Source organism: Epinephelus fuscoguttatus, linkage group LG6, assembly GCF_011397635.1.
Source record: "Epinephelus fuscoguttatus linkage group LG6, E.fuscoguttatus.final_Chr_v1".
In the NCBI taxonomy this organism is placed as follows: domain Eukaryota; kingdom Metazoa; phylum Chordata; class Actinopteri; order Perciformes; family Serranidae; genus Epinephelus; species Epinephelus fuscoguttatus.
In genome coordinates, this window is record NC_064757.1 from 21,898,643 (window position 1) to 21,915,126 (window position 16,484).

The following is a 16,484-nucleotide window of genomic DNA, read 5'->3' on the forward strand; positions in this document are numbered from 1 at the left end:
GCCATCACCTAATCTTTTTATCCTAATAGATAACATCTGTGTAAAATTTTTGTCATAATAAGCCAAGTCTGAAGGAATTCCCTCAAGGTGTTCTTGAGATATTGGGTTTACGAGAATTAGACAGACTTGACCTTCGACCTTTGACAACTGAAATCGAATCAGTTCATACTTGAATCCAAGGAAATGTTTGCACCAAGTTAAAAGAAATTCCCTCAGGGCAATCTTGAAACGTGTTTACGAGAATGGGACAGACAACCCAAAAACACAGTACCTCCAGCTATGGCTGTCACCAGTGTGGAGGTATGAAAACACTGTGGTATGTTTTGTAAAGTGGTAGTAGTGTATATAAAATGTAAATGGAGGAAAGAACACAGGTGTAGTCTTTTTACAGCTGTGGTGTTCTGGGCCTATCAGTTGTTTGTCTCGCAGGTGGTTTAACAGAATCATACCTTCACACACCACGTTCACATGCATATACTATGTATGTATATGCCAAAAAAGTCAACAACATAAGTGGTAAACCAGAATAAAAAGTTTATTGTTGGAAAAAAATGGCACTCAGTACAGCCCTCTCCCAGCATCAGCAATAACATCTCCAACTCAAAGTAATACTCCTCATCTCTGTTACCTGCTTCATGTTCACTGGACTAAAATACATCTTGGATCCTGGGAGAGTTTTATCTTACAGCAGTGACGTGGAAAAACTCGACTACAACACTGTTTTTCTGTTATGATATGTCTTTACTCCTCAGCCTCTCCGTTAGCAGTGACACTACCTGCTACTCCATTGACTGCTGTGTTTCCTGCTCCACTGGCCTTTGAAACCACATCTGCCCAGGTGCCTTTACTCTTAAGGACTGTCGGGCTCACAGCAGCATCAGAGGCTCCATTAATTTCACCATTAACCTCGCCTGACTCTGACTTCATCACATCAGCTGTTACATCAGATTTGACCTCCCCATTGGCTGTGCTGGTGTTTACTTCATTTGGTGCACTGGTGTCAGTTTCCTCTCCTGCAGCCCTGACCTCTGACTCCCCATTCACTACCTTGACCTCAGCATGTGTGGCTGCTCTGTCACTGTCTTTTCCATCTACATCTGTTTTCTCCTCCTGCTGGCTCTCTTCAGCTGGCTCCACCACATCACCATTAGCTGAAACTACGGCAGCACTCTCCACCGCCACGTTCTCTTCCACTGGCTGCTCCTGTTGGCTCTCGCTGGTTTTCTCCACTGCTGGGCTTCCTCCATCCTCAGCTTCCTTCCCGCTTCCTGTTTCTTGATCGGAGTTCTTCTCCTCTCCAATTACAGTCTCTGTGATGATGCGCCCGTTAGACACTGTGAGTCCCAGTTCTTTTCTCACTGCTTCCTTTAGTTCGTTGTGTTTCCTCCTGTACTCTTGGAGCCCGTCTCTGCGAAAACACAATGAATTCATAAGTGACTTCCTGTCTTACGACAAATAATTGTAATACATGTGCATGCAGCTGGAGCCAGTTGTGTTTGAAAAGGTGATTTGAAATTAATTTTACTCTATGTACAGTTCTTTAGAGTTTCCAGGTTCTTATAATATGAATTACCTTTAAAAACACATTTCTTACATTTTTGTAACAGCAGTAACAGATGGTAAGTATTCAGATGGTCTATTTTAAAATGTCTTCAGCATTTTAAAGCTGTAGAGAAAAGTTATGCATCATTACATGTTTTTTTAACTTATTTTTTTATTCTTTATACTTAAAACATACAACACAGAGGAGAAGCACTTATTTAACTTAAGTCTTCTCATATCCACGTTGAACACTGTTAATACTTCAGTGGTAATAACAAGTTTAATAGGAATAAAACTAAGAATAAAAATAAATACAATTAAATAAACAGAAATAAGAAACGGAAGAAGAAAAATCATTTGTTCTCAGCTGTGATCTTGTTGTCATTCTTTCCATAATTAAAAACTTTTTTTAACTCTGTCTTTCCATTATGCTGGGGGGCTCCAGATTCAACCAGAAAATTGTTATAATTTTTTTTGCTATTAAAAGCAGAATTCTTAGTAAAGCAATTAAATGAATGGCCCTTTTCAAAGTGTTATAATATCATCTATTGTATCATATTAATCATGGTGAATGCTGCCACATCACAGATATAGCAGTATCTGTGTGCTTCCTGACTCATAAGTCAAAAAGAAATGACAAAATACATCAGAAATAGTATCACTGATACTGAATTCATCAGTTTTATTTTCACAGCAAAATGTTTAGATCAGCATATATCCTAGTAAAAATCATGTAAATAATCAAATTTAATGGATCCTTAATAAAAATATTCGAAACACTACATTTGCACTTTTTTCCTGTACTGTGTCTCTTGGATGTCTGTTACTAATGGTCCAGCACCTGGTCACTATCTTTTTATAAAGCCCTGACCTCACCTGGGCGCTGTGGAGGAAACACACCCATAAACATCCCAAACACAGAAAATAAGAAGACAATGAGAAAATACAGGCACAGAGCTGAGGCTGTGCAGAAAAATACACTGCCTTAACTTCTAGGGTCATAAGTGATGATTAAGAGGGATTTCCTCTGTACAAGTCTATACATAGTTTTTAGGAAAATCCTGCATGATATATCTTTGAGCATATCATATGTATTGCAGTGAATATTTACCTGTGTGTGATGCTCTTGATGCCTGTCACCAGAACCAATTGCTCCAGCACAGTGTCAGTTGAGGAAGTTAGACACTGAGGACAGAGAGGACAGGCAGATTAATAAACACACTCTGCTTATACTTTGTAGAATTCAAACAGGTTATTGTTATCAGAGCCCACATGAGCTCCTGGGCATACCTCCACTGCCTGCTCCGTGCTGTCAGCTCCTGCCTGTCTCAGAGAGCGCTCCACCTTCACTGCCTGCTTGGTTATGGTGCACAGAAACTCTTTGCTGCAGCGTGTCTGAGTGTGATCCTCTCCGAACTGAGAAAGAAAATAACCATCAGATGACATGCACATACAACCAACTGCTCTCTTGCACAGTCTCACATGCAGATAGTACTGACTATGGCGGTGTAAGCAGTGAGGGCTTCTTTCTCGTGGGTCATGGCACCTCTGTAGTCACCTTTGCTGCACATCCACTGGGCCAACAGGTGATGGCTGCACAGACAAGAAACCAGGGAGAGAAGTTGTAATGATGTTAAAAAGGGGACAAAATAACTCAAATTAATCACTTTTTTATACAAAATATGAGTGCAAGCTGTAAATGGCGTCTTACCTTAGAGCAGTGTGCAGACCTGAGGGGCCGAAGAAGGAGGTGTTGAGTCTGAGGGCGTTCTTTAAGAACTGCCCTCTCTGATCTCCAGTCAGCACCAACCCAAGACAGCTCTGCAAGAAAATGAGAGGATTGCCATTGTCGTAAAGTAAAAATTGTTTACGCAGATAAAAAAAAAATAGACTTCTTATGTGCTTGAGGTGAACACAAAGGTGTTGTAGCCTACATCCAGTGTTGCAGTGTAGGGATGGTCCTCTCCATGGACGGTTAGCATTAGCAGACGAGCTCTGAGGAAACACTTCTGGGCCAGGGCAATCTCTCCTCCAGCGAACACATACACACCCAAGAGGGCCTACATTTGACAACAAAATTATTACAATCACACTCTACACACATGACACAGTGCATATGAAATGTGTAGTCATGGACCAAGGGGTACAGTTTATATCTGTCTCCATGGTGACCACCAGTTCAATTTACAGTAACAGTACCTCTGGTGGACATGTGTAGCTACACTCACTACAGATGTTCGATACTATCCTTTCCTTTTCCTGTACTGATTCTGATACCTGAACTTGCGTATCAACCGATACTGAGCAGCAAAATCCCACATTTTTGATGACCGACATGTTGGTCATTCAGAACAATAAATTCAACAAATTTGCCAGCTGCCTCTCAAATTTCTTTCATTATTGGAATACAGTTCCCATTGCTTGCTGCTGCAGTTTGTCCTGCTTTTTTCTCCTTTGCTTTGGTGAACTTGTCATACTCTTTTGTGTGATGCATCTTTAAATGGTTTATAACATTGCCACTGTTGAAATTGGCAGCACTATTGCCAGCCTTTGAAACTACTGCCTTGCGTATTTTTCACGTTGGCTTTTTTCCGGGTGGGATTTCCTGTTTAAAACATTGCCAAAGTGCGGAAATTTTGTTGACAGGTAATGTTAGATTATTTAACACAAATCAATTCTTCTATGGCGCTCTAAAACATCAGTTGCCAGTGGCCGCACAGTGCAACTTGCTGTGTAGGCTACTGTTTTAGACCATCAAAGAAGAAATCATTTTCAGGAAAACTAGCATATTTTCCAGGTGTGACACTACTTTAAAGCTAATACATAAATGACGTGGTATTAGATCAGTATAAAGATTTGCATATTCGCTTGATACCTCGTCCAGAATTTTAGGCAGTATCAGAGGCATTTCCAACACTTGGTATCTGAACAACTCTAATACTCACATATTGCAGGATGGTGTTTGGATGGTCAAAGCCAAGCACTCTCTCACTGATGGTCACTGCTTTGAGCTGGACACTGCGAGCCTTGAGAACAGAGACAGCGATAGTTATGACAAGAATTAATGGCCAGTTTCATGTATATAAAGAAATACAATCACTTCAGTGTCTCATAAAACTGACACAGACATTTTGTAGTGTGTTACACTCTGTTAAATCTTCTGCAAAGTCACTAAGTTGTCAGATAAATGTACCAGAGTAAAATGTTCAATAATTCCTTCTCAAACATTTTGGACGAGTTCTAAAGCTAAATATGCTTATGTAAGGTATTTAAGGAAATGTGTTTATGTAGCTGTAAGAAGTTGTGGAGCACTGAACCTACCTCTGCTGCCTTCCCCTGCACGAAGGCCACCTTGGCCATCAGGCTGTGGCAGTAACAGGCCTCAGGGTGCAGGTCATCACACACCCTACCAAACAGGTAGGTTGCTTCTTTCAGGTGTTCATGGGCCTGATCCAGCAGACCTGCAGTTGGGAAACACAATCATTTTGTTCAAAAACACACACCGAGCATAAAGATAACAGATACATTAATCCACAGCGCAGGGGATTATTGACTCACCCTTCTGAATGAAGCTCTGTGCAGCTCGGTGTGCTTTTGTAGCATCCACAGTCGGCATATGAATGTGCTTGACAATAGGGAGGATGTTGAGGACGTCGTCTGGACCAATGGGGGCTTTATTTTGGTTGTCGAGGACGTAGTCTCTCAGTCTCAACTAGTGTGGACACAGAATTAACAAACATATTTTCCTCTTTAATTATACAGTGTCTCTTTAAGTTTTTATTACTAATATACTAATAACTAATATGTATGTGTTTCAGATGATGTGGTGACAGGTGTCGTTACCTGTACTCCAGTCTTTAAACAGAACTCTCTGAGCAAAGAGAGCTTCTGCAGGCCATAGTGCTCCACCAGATGGTTTGGACCAGAACTGTTACAGAGAAAAATGACAGTTGTTCTAAAACTGACTCTAAGCCATTGCATAGGTAAACAAACATGAGGGGAGAACAAACAAAGACTGTGTCCTCACCCAAGGCTGTCAGAGATGTTATATGTTTCAGCAGCGTCCTGGCAGACCTGGTTCCACAGCTCAGCCCCCGAGAGCGTGCTCCAGGGCGTGCTTTCAGAGGCCCCAGCCCCTCGGCCACGCCGCCTTGACTTCTTTTTAGTCTCCTCCCCCACAGGAGTGGGAGTGAAGTGGGGAACCAACAGGCAGCAGAGGAAGTGACTGACAGCTGCAGAGAGACTAGGCACATCCACACCCTGCACAGACATAACCAGAGGCTGCAGTTAACTTGTTCTGGAGTGTGTGGCCCCTCACATGCTGTTACATCACCACCTCACTTTGAGGTGTGCAACACAAAAATAGGTAGGAATGCTCAGACAGAATACTGTGAAGTACCTGGAGGAAATTGTTGAACACTCTTCTTGTTGAACGGATGAAAATTTCACCTATGACTGATCTCTGTTAAAGGAAAGAGGGACATTAGAAAGCACATTTAGTAGAGTAAGTACATCATCAGGAATAGTTTAAAGGGACAGTTCACCCTAAAATCAAAAATACACATCCTTACCCTTACCTTTCGTGCTATTTATCAGTCTAGATTGTTTTGGTGTCAGTTGTTGAATGTCGGAGATACCAGTCATATCAATGCCTGCTTTCTCTTGAGTATAATGGAACTAGATGGCACTCGGCTTGTAGTGCTCAAAGTGGCACAAAATTACATTTGAACAACTCAACAACAATGTCTCTGTACATAAATCATGACCCAGCACCCCCAGCAAGCTAACAATACAGCTCAGCCCAAAAGGACGCCAATAAGGATTACATGTCATGCTGTAAGGAGCATAAGCCACCCGTCTAAGAGTAAATGCACAGTCTCTTCAACACAATGATATGATTGGTGACTGTCTATATTAAAACTGCTTACAGCAAGGTCTGTGGATTATCTTGAGTAACTAGGTCATGATTTCTGGAAATACTGTAGATATTGCTGAAGATATTTTTGTAAATGTAGTTTTTTGGCACTTAAAGCACCACAAGCCAAGTGCCATCTACTTCCATTATATTCAAGAGAAGGCAGACATCTCTATGGCCGATATCTCCAACACTCTGCAACTCACACCAAAACAATCCAGACTGATAAATAACACAAAAGGTAAGAGGAAAAATGTGTGTTTTTAATCTTGGAGTGAACTGTCCCTTTAAGTTTGACTTTTTTGTTAATCAAACACACCGTTATATGCCTCAGACACTCCTTGTGTTCCGACTGGCTGATGTTCTTGATCACATGGCCCAGATACCGGAGGTTGATGCCTTTCTGGTGTAGCGCCCGTTTTAGAGAAGCTCCATCCATTGGTGCCTCATTGCTTTGTAAGCAATACTCCACCTGCACAAACACAAACACAAACACACATGCATATGACAAGCTGGTTTCATGTTTGCAGTAGATGGGCTTATTATAGTATGTAAACAATGGATCCACTTACAAAGGCTGGTATCTGATGTGTGATGATGAAAGCTGCAGCTTCCCTCAGTAACCTCTCCTGAAGCGCCGTTGACTTACTTTCACCAGAGGGGAAGGTTGCTCCTGGACACAAAGCACAAGAAGCCTGTCACATTGTGTTCTAGCAAAAGATCTAACTGAGTGTTACAGGTCTAGTGTGTAAGATTTATTGGCATCTAGCGGTGAGGGTTGCAGATTGCAACCAACTGAAAGTTCTCCCATGTGCCAAGCATAATTATTCTTATTTTTACGTGATTATAAACCAATGGAAAAATTGTTATGCTTATTATATTCCATTTCTGCCAATATAGCAAACCCTAAATCTTACACATTGGACCTTAAATGTGTGTAGTTTCTCCTGGTACCTGAAGAGAAGACACTTGGGCTAAAGCGCATCTCAAAGATGATGTCGCTGACTGAGCCCACTTCTTTACAAGCAGCTCGTACTGCCTGCGTTGCTCGAGAGTCACCTGCAAGTGAACAAACATTTGTCAAGTATAAAATAGCCAAAGTTTCACTTTATTTGAGGTCTCCATTCATTTAGATCTACAAAAACACTTCTTACAAGCTGTTGCACATTCTTCAAAGCCTCCATTCTCGTCCAAAGTCTCCCTGACATGTTGAGTGAACTGGCAATGTCTAAAAGAAACAAAGAACAAAACTTCAACTTTGTGGAAAAACTTAAAAACTGAGTTTAAAAGTATTTCATTTAAAGTAGAACTCACTTGTGCTGGATGAAGGCTTGCATCAGCTCTGGTCTCAGTCTACAGAGTCCATGAGGGAAGCTCTTTGGAAGCCCCGAGTCCGTGTGATAATTCTCTGGCCAACCTTCTTTCACACAGTCCTTCTTCTCCTTGTCCTCTTCACAGCTTTTGCTACTCTCTTCTTCTCCAGTGAGTGACTGACCTTCCATCTCCACCTCTGGGCAGAAGTTGGCATCAGCAGGGAAGGTCCTGAACACATCCAGTATGTAGAACCTCCCATCAGCCCCCAACAGTCCTTGAGCATCCAGTGAAGTGAACAGTGGTACCTTGTGACCGTTGGGTGACACAACAACATGTCTCTGGAGAGAAAGTGATTTGGCAGACAGAGCCAAGAGCTCTAGCAGCCGTCTGCGTTGGGGGGACTCTTGGTGTCCTGCATTTACCCCGTACAGCAAGCCTCTGTAGAGCAAAAGAAGTAAGACCATTAGCAGAAAAAAGACAAAACAAATGTCTGCCTTACAAAGTGACACCACCACCACAGAGGACTGCTGAATAATGGGTCCACTACCTTGCGGCAGGAGAAGCAGCCTGTTCCTGCTCTGAGCCTTCCAACCCGGGGGCCAGACCCTGAGCAGACAGTCGCACTCCTCTGTAGTCTACAATGGCTGTAGGGAGAGTGTGCAGCCCCTGCAGCCCCTCAATGTCATTGTAGGCCTGCACTCCTTGAAGCTCCAGCCTCTGAGCAGCCCTGCAAGTTGAGAGGCAGAAACATTTCCATAGTCAGTGCCAAATCAATGACATCATAGAAGTGAAACAAAATCTTTTTTCTAATACTCTTATCAGACACATGCAGGAGGCCACAGTGTACATCCTTAATCCTGAAAGGGATTTTTTTGTTGTTTTTCAACCAGCTTTGTATCATAACAATGTGGGTAGTATATGTAGATGAACTGTGGTAAACCTTCTTCCATCTTACCAGCACCCAGATCTCCCTGCTCATCTCTCTACTCAAAACCGGTGGATTTTTGCTGGATCTTGAGCTGTTGCTCAAGATTATACTTTTTCGGCATTTTCGTATGCCTGCCATCACAGACCAAAGAGTATTGAAGCTGATGGTAAAACTAAGCAGTGCTGATCAAATAAGAAACAAGATTTGATTACTGTTTTGAATATTTCTCATTTAAAATGTTTTAAGACACATTTTTAGTGCACTGTTTGGCTGTAATATGAGAATTTGTAAACAGGATATGGGCGCCATACTGTTTTCTGTAATGTTAAAATAGAGGCTGAGATTAAACAGTAAAACTAGGCATTGCTGACCAAATATGAACCAAGAATCTGTTACTGCGTTGCCTAATTCTCATCTAAAATTATTTCCAAAACGTATTTTAGCTCACTGTTTAACTGTAATACAAGATTGTTTGTTACCAATTGGCTGCCATATTGTTTCCTGAGTTAAAAGGGACAAGCCATGGATGTATAAAGAGAAATGGAAATAGTGTTGAAGGCAGGCCCCCATTTATTCCTATGGAAGTTCCTCAGTGGCACTAAAGCCAAACAAGCTCAGATTCCATGGCATTGTGGTGTCCATAGAGTAAGTGCACTAGAGACTTATAGTGGCCAAACATGGCCAAGTGGCTAGCTTCTGCTGGCTGAGCAGCTAAATTCTGGTTTAGCCATGATTTACAGTCATCTCTTTCACAATGTAAGTCTACAGGAAAAAGTCTTTTTGGGCCCCATGGCATCAAGTGACGGATCAGGAATTTGTAATTCCACATTTGGCCGTTGTGTAAAATTGGCCTCAAAGCCCATGCTATTTCTGGGGGCTTGGGACAACCTTGCATTACTGGTCACCCACCAGTGGGAGCGTTTGTTGGTCTGGTGCAGCTAAGTGCATTCTGGTAGTTGTAGGTTTACCACAGCCCTTTTCCTATGTTTTTTCTGATCATGTAGCACCAATGTTAAAAGTATCTGTGTCTCTCTACTGCATAAACAACCCAGTTTTATAAAAAGACCATCTTTCCAGCAGTGAAATACTTCTTTAACAGCTATGAGACTATGTACACACTTCGGAATAAATGGCTTTCCATCAATAGGATCATGCCAGTGACCTTTTGGTTTGCTCTCACCTGCGACCTCTGTCTCCACCAAACATTGTGCTTGCTGCCCCCTGGCTCATAAACAGGCCACCCCACAGGAAAGCTGGGTCCTCAGGGTTTCCATTCACTGGCTCCACAAAGCCATCTACAACAGATTCAGCACCCTGCATCACAGCCCTAACAAATGCACTGTTCACCTGAAAAAAAAAAGGTACAAATAAAGGTAAGCGGACGAGGTGTTAAGCAAACAAAGAAAAAAACATGCCCTAGGAGTCCTGAGCTTTCCTGCTGTTGTTTTTAGTTAAATTATAGCTTTTCATGTCACCTGAAGCAGAGCTCTCTCTCTCTGCAGCCTCTCCTCCAGGCTGCCTTGTGGAAGATTTCTGGCAACTTGCAACTCCTCATTCCAATCTGGAGCCTACACATAACACACATAGTTACACTTAATATCAAAGCCAGCAGAATGCTATTCAATAAATAGCAACAAGCCATTGTGCGGTGTTGTAAAATACCTGCGTTGCTGGCTGTTCTTCCACTCCCAGTCTGCTGAAGGTGTTTTTGTGAGTGCGGGAGGCGCAGGGAGGCCCAAGCCAGCTCAGGGTGGGGTAGGGAGTGGGCATCACCTCCACTGGAGGTAACTGAGACCTAAAGGAAGAAACAGTTTACAGTATAAGTTATTATGATCATTGACTTGAAATGGGAACAGACACATCTCCAAAATCACGCTGTTCTGATTCTGGCAAATTTGCTTAATATATGGCTCTCTGCTCTTTGTTTTTGTACAGTTTACTTGTTTTATGTACTTATATATTGCTTTTTTATTTTTTTTTTACTGAGCTTCCTGTTGGCACTATCCCTCTGCTGCTGTAATGTTGCAAACTTCCTCGGGGTGGGATGAAAAAAAGAATTATCTTATCTTATCTCTTATCTTAAAATACTGTAGTATCCATGCTTTCATTATGCCTAGGTGGTAATGTTACCTGTTTCTGAGTGTGATCATAGCTTGTTTGAAGGCAGGGCTGATGTTACAGAGCAGGTCGGTGAGACTGTGACAAACTGGGGAAGACTGTGTAGGACGAGGATCAAACATTTCTTCTGTAGACCTGAGATAAAGAAGGGAAAAGAGAAATAATTAGAAATTATACGTAAACATTAAAGTTCAATTATTTATATTTACATGTATACAGAAGTCTAAATGTAGATTACTCAGATAGAAAGGAAATAAGACTGCTGGGTACATCATTGGCCTTCTATACATTTTCTACAATAATTTATTTCAGCTATAAACAGTTGGTAAACAATTACTCACCCTGTATCACACTGACTTTGTGAAGAAAGTTAATTTTTCTTGCATGCCTCTGGTGACCAAAGATTCCAAAAATGATTTATCAGTTAGCACTTAGCAGATCAGTCTGGACTGATCAATAACTAACCTCAATCAGACTTTGTTCATTTGGATTCACTAAAGTTACAAAATAACAAATTACCAGTCAAGGGAGTGGTAGAGCAGCAGCCGCCTGCATTCAGTGAGGAAAAAAATTACTGTTTCATCAATGGAGTCTGGCTTTGAGGAGAGCTTAAGTTTCGCTTTCAGCTCAGTTCCCCGTCAGAAAGGGCTGTCTGTTTGGGAAGTACTGAGAATACGCCTGGACAAATGAGACTTGGATTATACTGCAGGAGTTTTTTGAAAGCCTGTAAACAGATGTTTTGATATAGTTTTGCTGCAGTTGCCTATGACTTCAATCCATCAAGACCTTTCTCTGTTTTTGGATTCATTGTAGAGGCATGTGAGAAAATCAAAGTTCTCTTCACAAATCCAACATGACACGGTTTGACACATTGATATAGAAATGGTCATTTTGTGGGTGAAGTCTTTCTTAATTATCATTAAAATATTTCTTTACCTATTGAGAAAGAAACCTTTGGGACAGGATGTAATTTCACACCGTCGTCCCTCAATTGTCACTGCAGTGATGTACAGGAAGTCACCCTGCATCTTCCTGTGTCCTGGAACCGGGTTCCAGCAGCTAAGAGACAAGTCCCTCAAGTAGCTGGGGGCCTGATGAGACAAATATAAAGCCACAAAGAGTTAGTGTGTCTGTGTGAATAAGGGCTGGCCGAGTATAAAACCAGATCCTGGATATTGATGTACCTCTGGTTGGGAGCTGTGTGGTAGCAGGGCCATGAGTGGTCTCTCTGAGGATCCAGGCAGGAGGTACTCGGGAGGAGCTCCATCCTGGTTGGTTGTTTCTGTTTTTGTGTTGCTTAAAGAGCGCTTCAGGCTTTTTCCATTCGGTAAGCTAGAGTCTGCAGAGGTAATAAAAGAAGATTCTCAGCATGAGCTTGCATGCTACTTTTGTATCTTTGTATTAACCTTTTGTGTAAGTGCACTGTGTGTGTGTGTGTGTGTGTGTGTACCTGGTGTTTGTGCATGTGTGAGTGTCTCCAGTACGCTTGGTGAGCGTCCTTCTCTCAGTGCATCCTGAGGTCTAGACGCTCTCAGCAGCTCCAGCACACGAGCCAGATGGATCCTGGCTGAGCGGGCAGTGTAGGGTTCTGGAAAGAAACACAGCAGTAATAAAAAGGTTCCAGTGACATTTATAAAACTGTGGACTCTTTTTAAACAGCCAGAATGTGCAGGACAAATAGTCTTGGATATCGTGATATATTCATGATGAATTTATTAAAGAGTATTTATACTGATGTTACATTTGAATTTAAAAAGCACACTGAGTGCCAGTTAATCAATGATGCATGTTCTCTGAATATATACTGTACAGAATAACAGGTGGCCTGCATGATAGTTTGTTCATTTCAACAGCTAGCTGGTGAGAGACGGACAAATTGGTTTGCACACACTTGTAATCTCTGCAACTACATACCTTGTTTTGATGACTCAGTAAAAGGTGAGTCAGCAACTTGCATTAAGGTGAGAGAGACTTAAGTGTGTGTGAAAGGGAAAGGGTGATGGGTGTGCTGAAATTATTGACAGGATTTTCTGGTCCTATATTCTGATTCTGTAATCAGTCATTACACCATTAATAACCTTTCGATATGTAGATACAGAAATGGACATGTAAGAAAGTAGAAGTTATACTGTTAAAAGGCCTGACAACAATTTAATGCAATACAGAACAGAATACTGTAACCAAAACCACAAGTCCCTGCACGGAACAAATACAGTGTGGACTAGTAGCTGAAGAGGTGCAGGCATTGCAGAGGTGCCGCCTAACTGCTTTATTAGGCCATCATCCTGTGAGGCAGCCCCCTTGCTCTGACACCTCTGTATGTGTATAGGTCTAGTTTGTGTATGTGTGTATGTCAGACCTGTGTGTGTGTGTGTGTGTGTGTGTGTGTGTGTGTGTGTGACTGTAACAACAGAGTGAAAGATTGAATTTCCCCTTGCACAGTTCATAAAGTATAGCTTCGCCACCTAATGAAGAATTTCAATATAGTGACCTAAGGAAGTTCAGTCAATATTTGTGAACATGAATTACTCTCTCTCAATGCCAGAAACCAGAGAGGTAAGTCTCCAACAAATGTCTCAAATGTTTGCTTTCTTTTTTATACCCAAATGAATTTTATTCTGCTGTAGTATTCTCAGCCCGGAAACAGAAAATGCACCCATACTCAGAAAATGCCCCCAGTGTAATCCAGAACATCTTTCCCCATTAACTGTCTATGGAGCAGCTCCAGACTTTATACTTGATAACATCACAAATTCAGGTTTTAGCACTGTAGTTTTTCTATTTAGGAGAGTTTTTATGCTTACTATATTTTTGTACTGCCTTAGACCATAGGAATAACATGTATGAATTTTGAAAACAGGCGTAAGAAAAGCAGTTTCTCAATGTACCTTAAAATAAGCCTTTGGACCATTTGACTATTATTAAGCTCAACTAAAAGGGAAGGTTCTTGAAAAAAAAGGAAAGAGAAAAAAACAATCCTACCTTCCACCAGGCGGAGGATGGCTCCTGGTTTAAGCCCCTTGAGACTTTGCAGTTCTGCGAGGGGATCCAGAGTGGTACCAGCGAGCGCCAGTGATAGGTTGGAACGTGGACACACCTCATCCCTCGAAAGCAGAGCCATTACTGCGTCTTGAACGAGCCAAAATCCATGAACCTACAAAGACACAGCAAGTAATGCCCAAATATAGATTATTAATCTGTTTATTATATAAAAACATTAGTTATCCAGTCTCTGCGGGATCGTTGGTTTCCATCTTATTATTAGCAAAAGAGAGAACTAGAAGGAACAGAGAGGAAACAACAGTCTGGTTTTATACCTGCAGCTCAAATGGCTCCACTCCTGCTCCCTGAATCTTCACAGGGAACGATGTTTCCTCATGTTGCCTGATACCAGCGGCACCCTTTTCACCAGTCAGGCTCATTCCCTCTGTTTAAAAGAGACAAAAAATAAGTGAGGATAATCACAGAGCACCGCACTGGAAAGGCAAGTAGTTTAGGTTGTTTCCCTGCCTTCCGCTCATTACATGCTGGGCTAGTTTCCAGCTCACTACCACACAGAGAAGACAATGCTTTAGAAAAGGCATGAAGAAATGAATGAGAGAATGAATGAGTGATTCATAATCGTGCCTTATCAAGTTCAGATGTCATTGTCTGAATCAAACAAGAACACTCATTTACCATAAAATGACTGTGAGCTTGACTGAAAAGTGAGTGTGTGTTTGTGAGAGTGCCTCAGGGTGAGAGTGAATTTATGCAAGAAACTGTCAAAGAAAGGGAAAGTGGGGTGTGTCTGCCTTTTTACATAGAAGGGAGAACCAGAGGGAGAGCAGGACTCAGCGTGTTTCTCAACCTGCAGTGTGACTAAACCTGTTGAATTTGCCTACTGGCCTTCATGTCATCTCAGGGTGAAGGGACAACCACACCCAGCGCCGGCATGTGGAGGCAGCAGAATGTTAAAACACATAAACTAACAAACTTACAGCCTGACAGTACAGCATGCCTGCATTCATGCATGCGTGCACATATTGTATATATAACACCTTTGGCATGTGCATGGCAAAGGAGAAAATTCACTTTGCACTCATCTCTGAAGATTGTAATTCATTGTACTGTAAATCCCCAGCTCTTGCTGTCAATCTGGGACTACTTTACCATTGGAGAGCACCCAAAAAATAGCTTCTGTGTTTGCGATTCGCTGAAACAAGGTCCCTCCTCTCTGCGGGCATGAAGCCATCAACCTCTTTTCTACTGGTGCCTTACTACTACATAAGACAGCATTGTTTGCAGCCCTGACGAGTTTATCTTGGCACCGATTTCTGAGGTTGGCTTGCACCTAAAGCTAAACAAGCCAGTAGGTTTCCTTCCTTATATGTCACATAGTAGGTTTACTTTGAAATGAATGAACCTGCCAATCATAATGCTGTGCCCACAGATCGATTGCGCTTTTGAGGAGGGTATAGACACCCCAGAGTTACCTCAACTGAAGACGTGCAAATGCACACTCTTTTTTAATCCTATCATTCTCTTTTGTGAAGGGGAGTGGCAAAGATTCAAAGAAGCTGAAAGGCCTACTACAGAGTGTGGCAAAGGGATTACAAGGTAGATAAAGCTGGAGCTTTGAAAAAAGTGGTAGGATCTTGATTTTAGATAAACAGCTGTGCATGGAGATTAGAATAAAAGCTATTCTTCTTTGCCCTCAAAGGACTATAGCTGAGAATTCACAAGTTAAAAGTGCAGAGCAGATCTTCCCAGTGGTTAAAAAGTTGGTGAAAGCACAGAATAGCATCAGCCATGTTCAGAGCAGCAGTGCAGTGCTAAAACTCCCACCCTCCTCACATTCTTCAGTGAGGGAGGCACCAGAGGAAAAAAGAAGGAAGAGGAAAGTACAAACAAGACAGAGAGAGACAGAGAGAAAAACACATCGCAGGGATTTCTTACCAGCCTTGGCCTGATTTCTTCCTCCACCTCTCCTCACTTTGTCCTTCATGGCTGCGTGTTGCAGTTTTTTCTTGAGCTGTCCACTTGTGTTTCTTCTTCTCTGTGCTGGAAGCTGCTCCCCCCTCAAAGTCTTGCTTCAAACTGCTGGAGGAACACACGAGAGAGGGAGAGGGTGAGTGGAAACCTGCAGCTGGATTGTTAAAGAGAGCGCAGCAGAGTGAAAGTAAGCTGCTATCTGTTCAGGATTGTGACTCCTGCCCCTCTCTACAAGGCAAACTCAGCTTATCTGTTCTCCCTGTATAAAAAAAAGCCACACCCTCTTATTGCTCCACACAGGCTCATTACTGTGCATGTCTCTCACACTTTGTTGGACTGGGTGTGTCTAGCTCTACTCACTCTTCCTTCCCCTGGCATGTTTCACTCCTCCCTCCCTAACTCCACAAGCCCTGGAGGGGAGGTGGGAATAAGCACACAGTATGTTTGGTAGTGGTTTGACCTGAGCTGACCAACAATGGCACTTTTTACATAAAGTACTTCAAGTTACAAATGTTATGGTTCGTTTAGTGAATCTGTGTGCTTTAATGGAAACAGAAAAACTTACTCCTCTAATCTAAGGTCAAGAGGGTGAAGTGATAGTGATGTCATATCATACTCATGATAGTGAAGTCAGTTTACTGAAAATATAACCACAAGCCAGTTAATTTGCCAGAAATGGGTGTGACTAGGTCC

The 16,484-nt window shown here is 42.1% G+C and overlaps 1 protein-coding gene across 1 annotated transcript; it reads right to left on the reverse strand.

The window, feature by feature from the left end:
* Positions 1-514: 514 nt before the first annotated feature.
* On the reverse strand, positions 515-16,068 carry si:ch211-166a6.5 (clustered mitochondria protein homolog). The gene is made up of 28 exons (XM_049579239.1): positions 15,756-16,068; positions 14,135-14,244; positions 13,800-13,971; positions 12,268-12,405; positions 12,002-12,156; positions 11,754-11,908; positions 10,830-10,952; positions 10,362-10,494; positions 10,175-10,267; positions 9,880-10,046; positions 8,319-8,498; positions 7,772-8,209; positions 7,612-7,685; positions 7,412-7,516; positions 7,030-7,130; positions 6,777-6,929; positions 5,942-6,004; positions 5,570-5,802; positions 5,386-5,470; positions 5,101-5,254; positions 4,864-5,003; positions 4,488-4,568; positions 3,477-3,602; positions 3,254-3,363; positions 3,042-3,135; positions 2,833-2,958; positions 2,654-2,727; positions 515-1,408 (listed from the first exon to the last, which is right to left on the reverse strand). The coding sequence occupies exons 1-28, from the start codon at positions 15,802-15,804 to the stop codon at positions 742-744; spliced, it is 4,299 nt and encodes a 1,432-aa protein (XP_049435196.1). The 5' UTR covers positions 15,805-16,068; the 3' UTR covers positions 515-741.
* Positions 16,069-16,484: the final 416 nt, after the last annotated feature.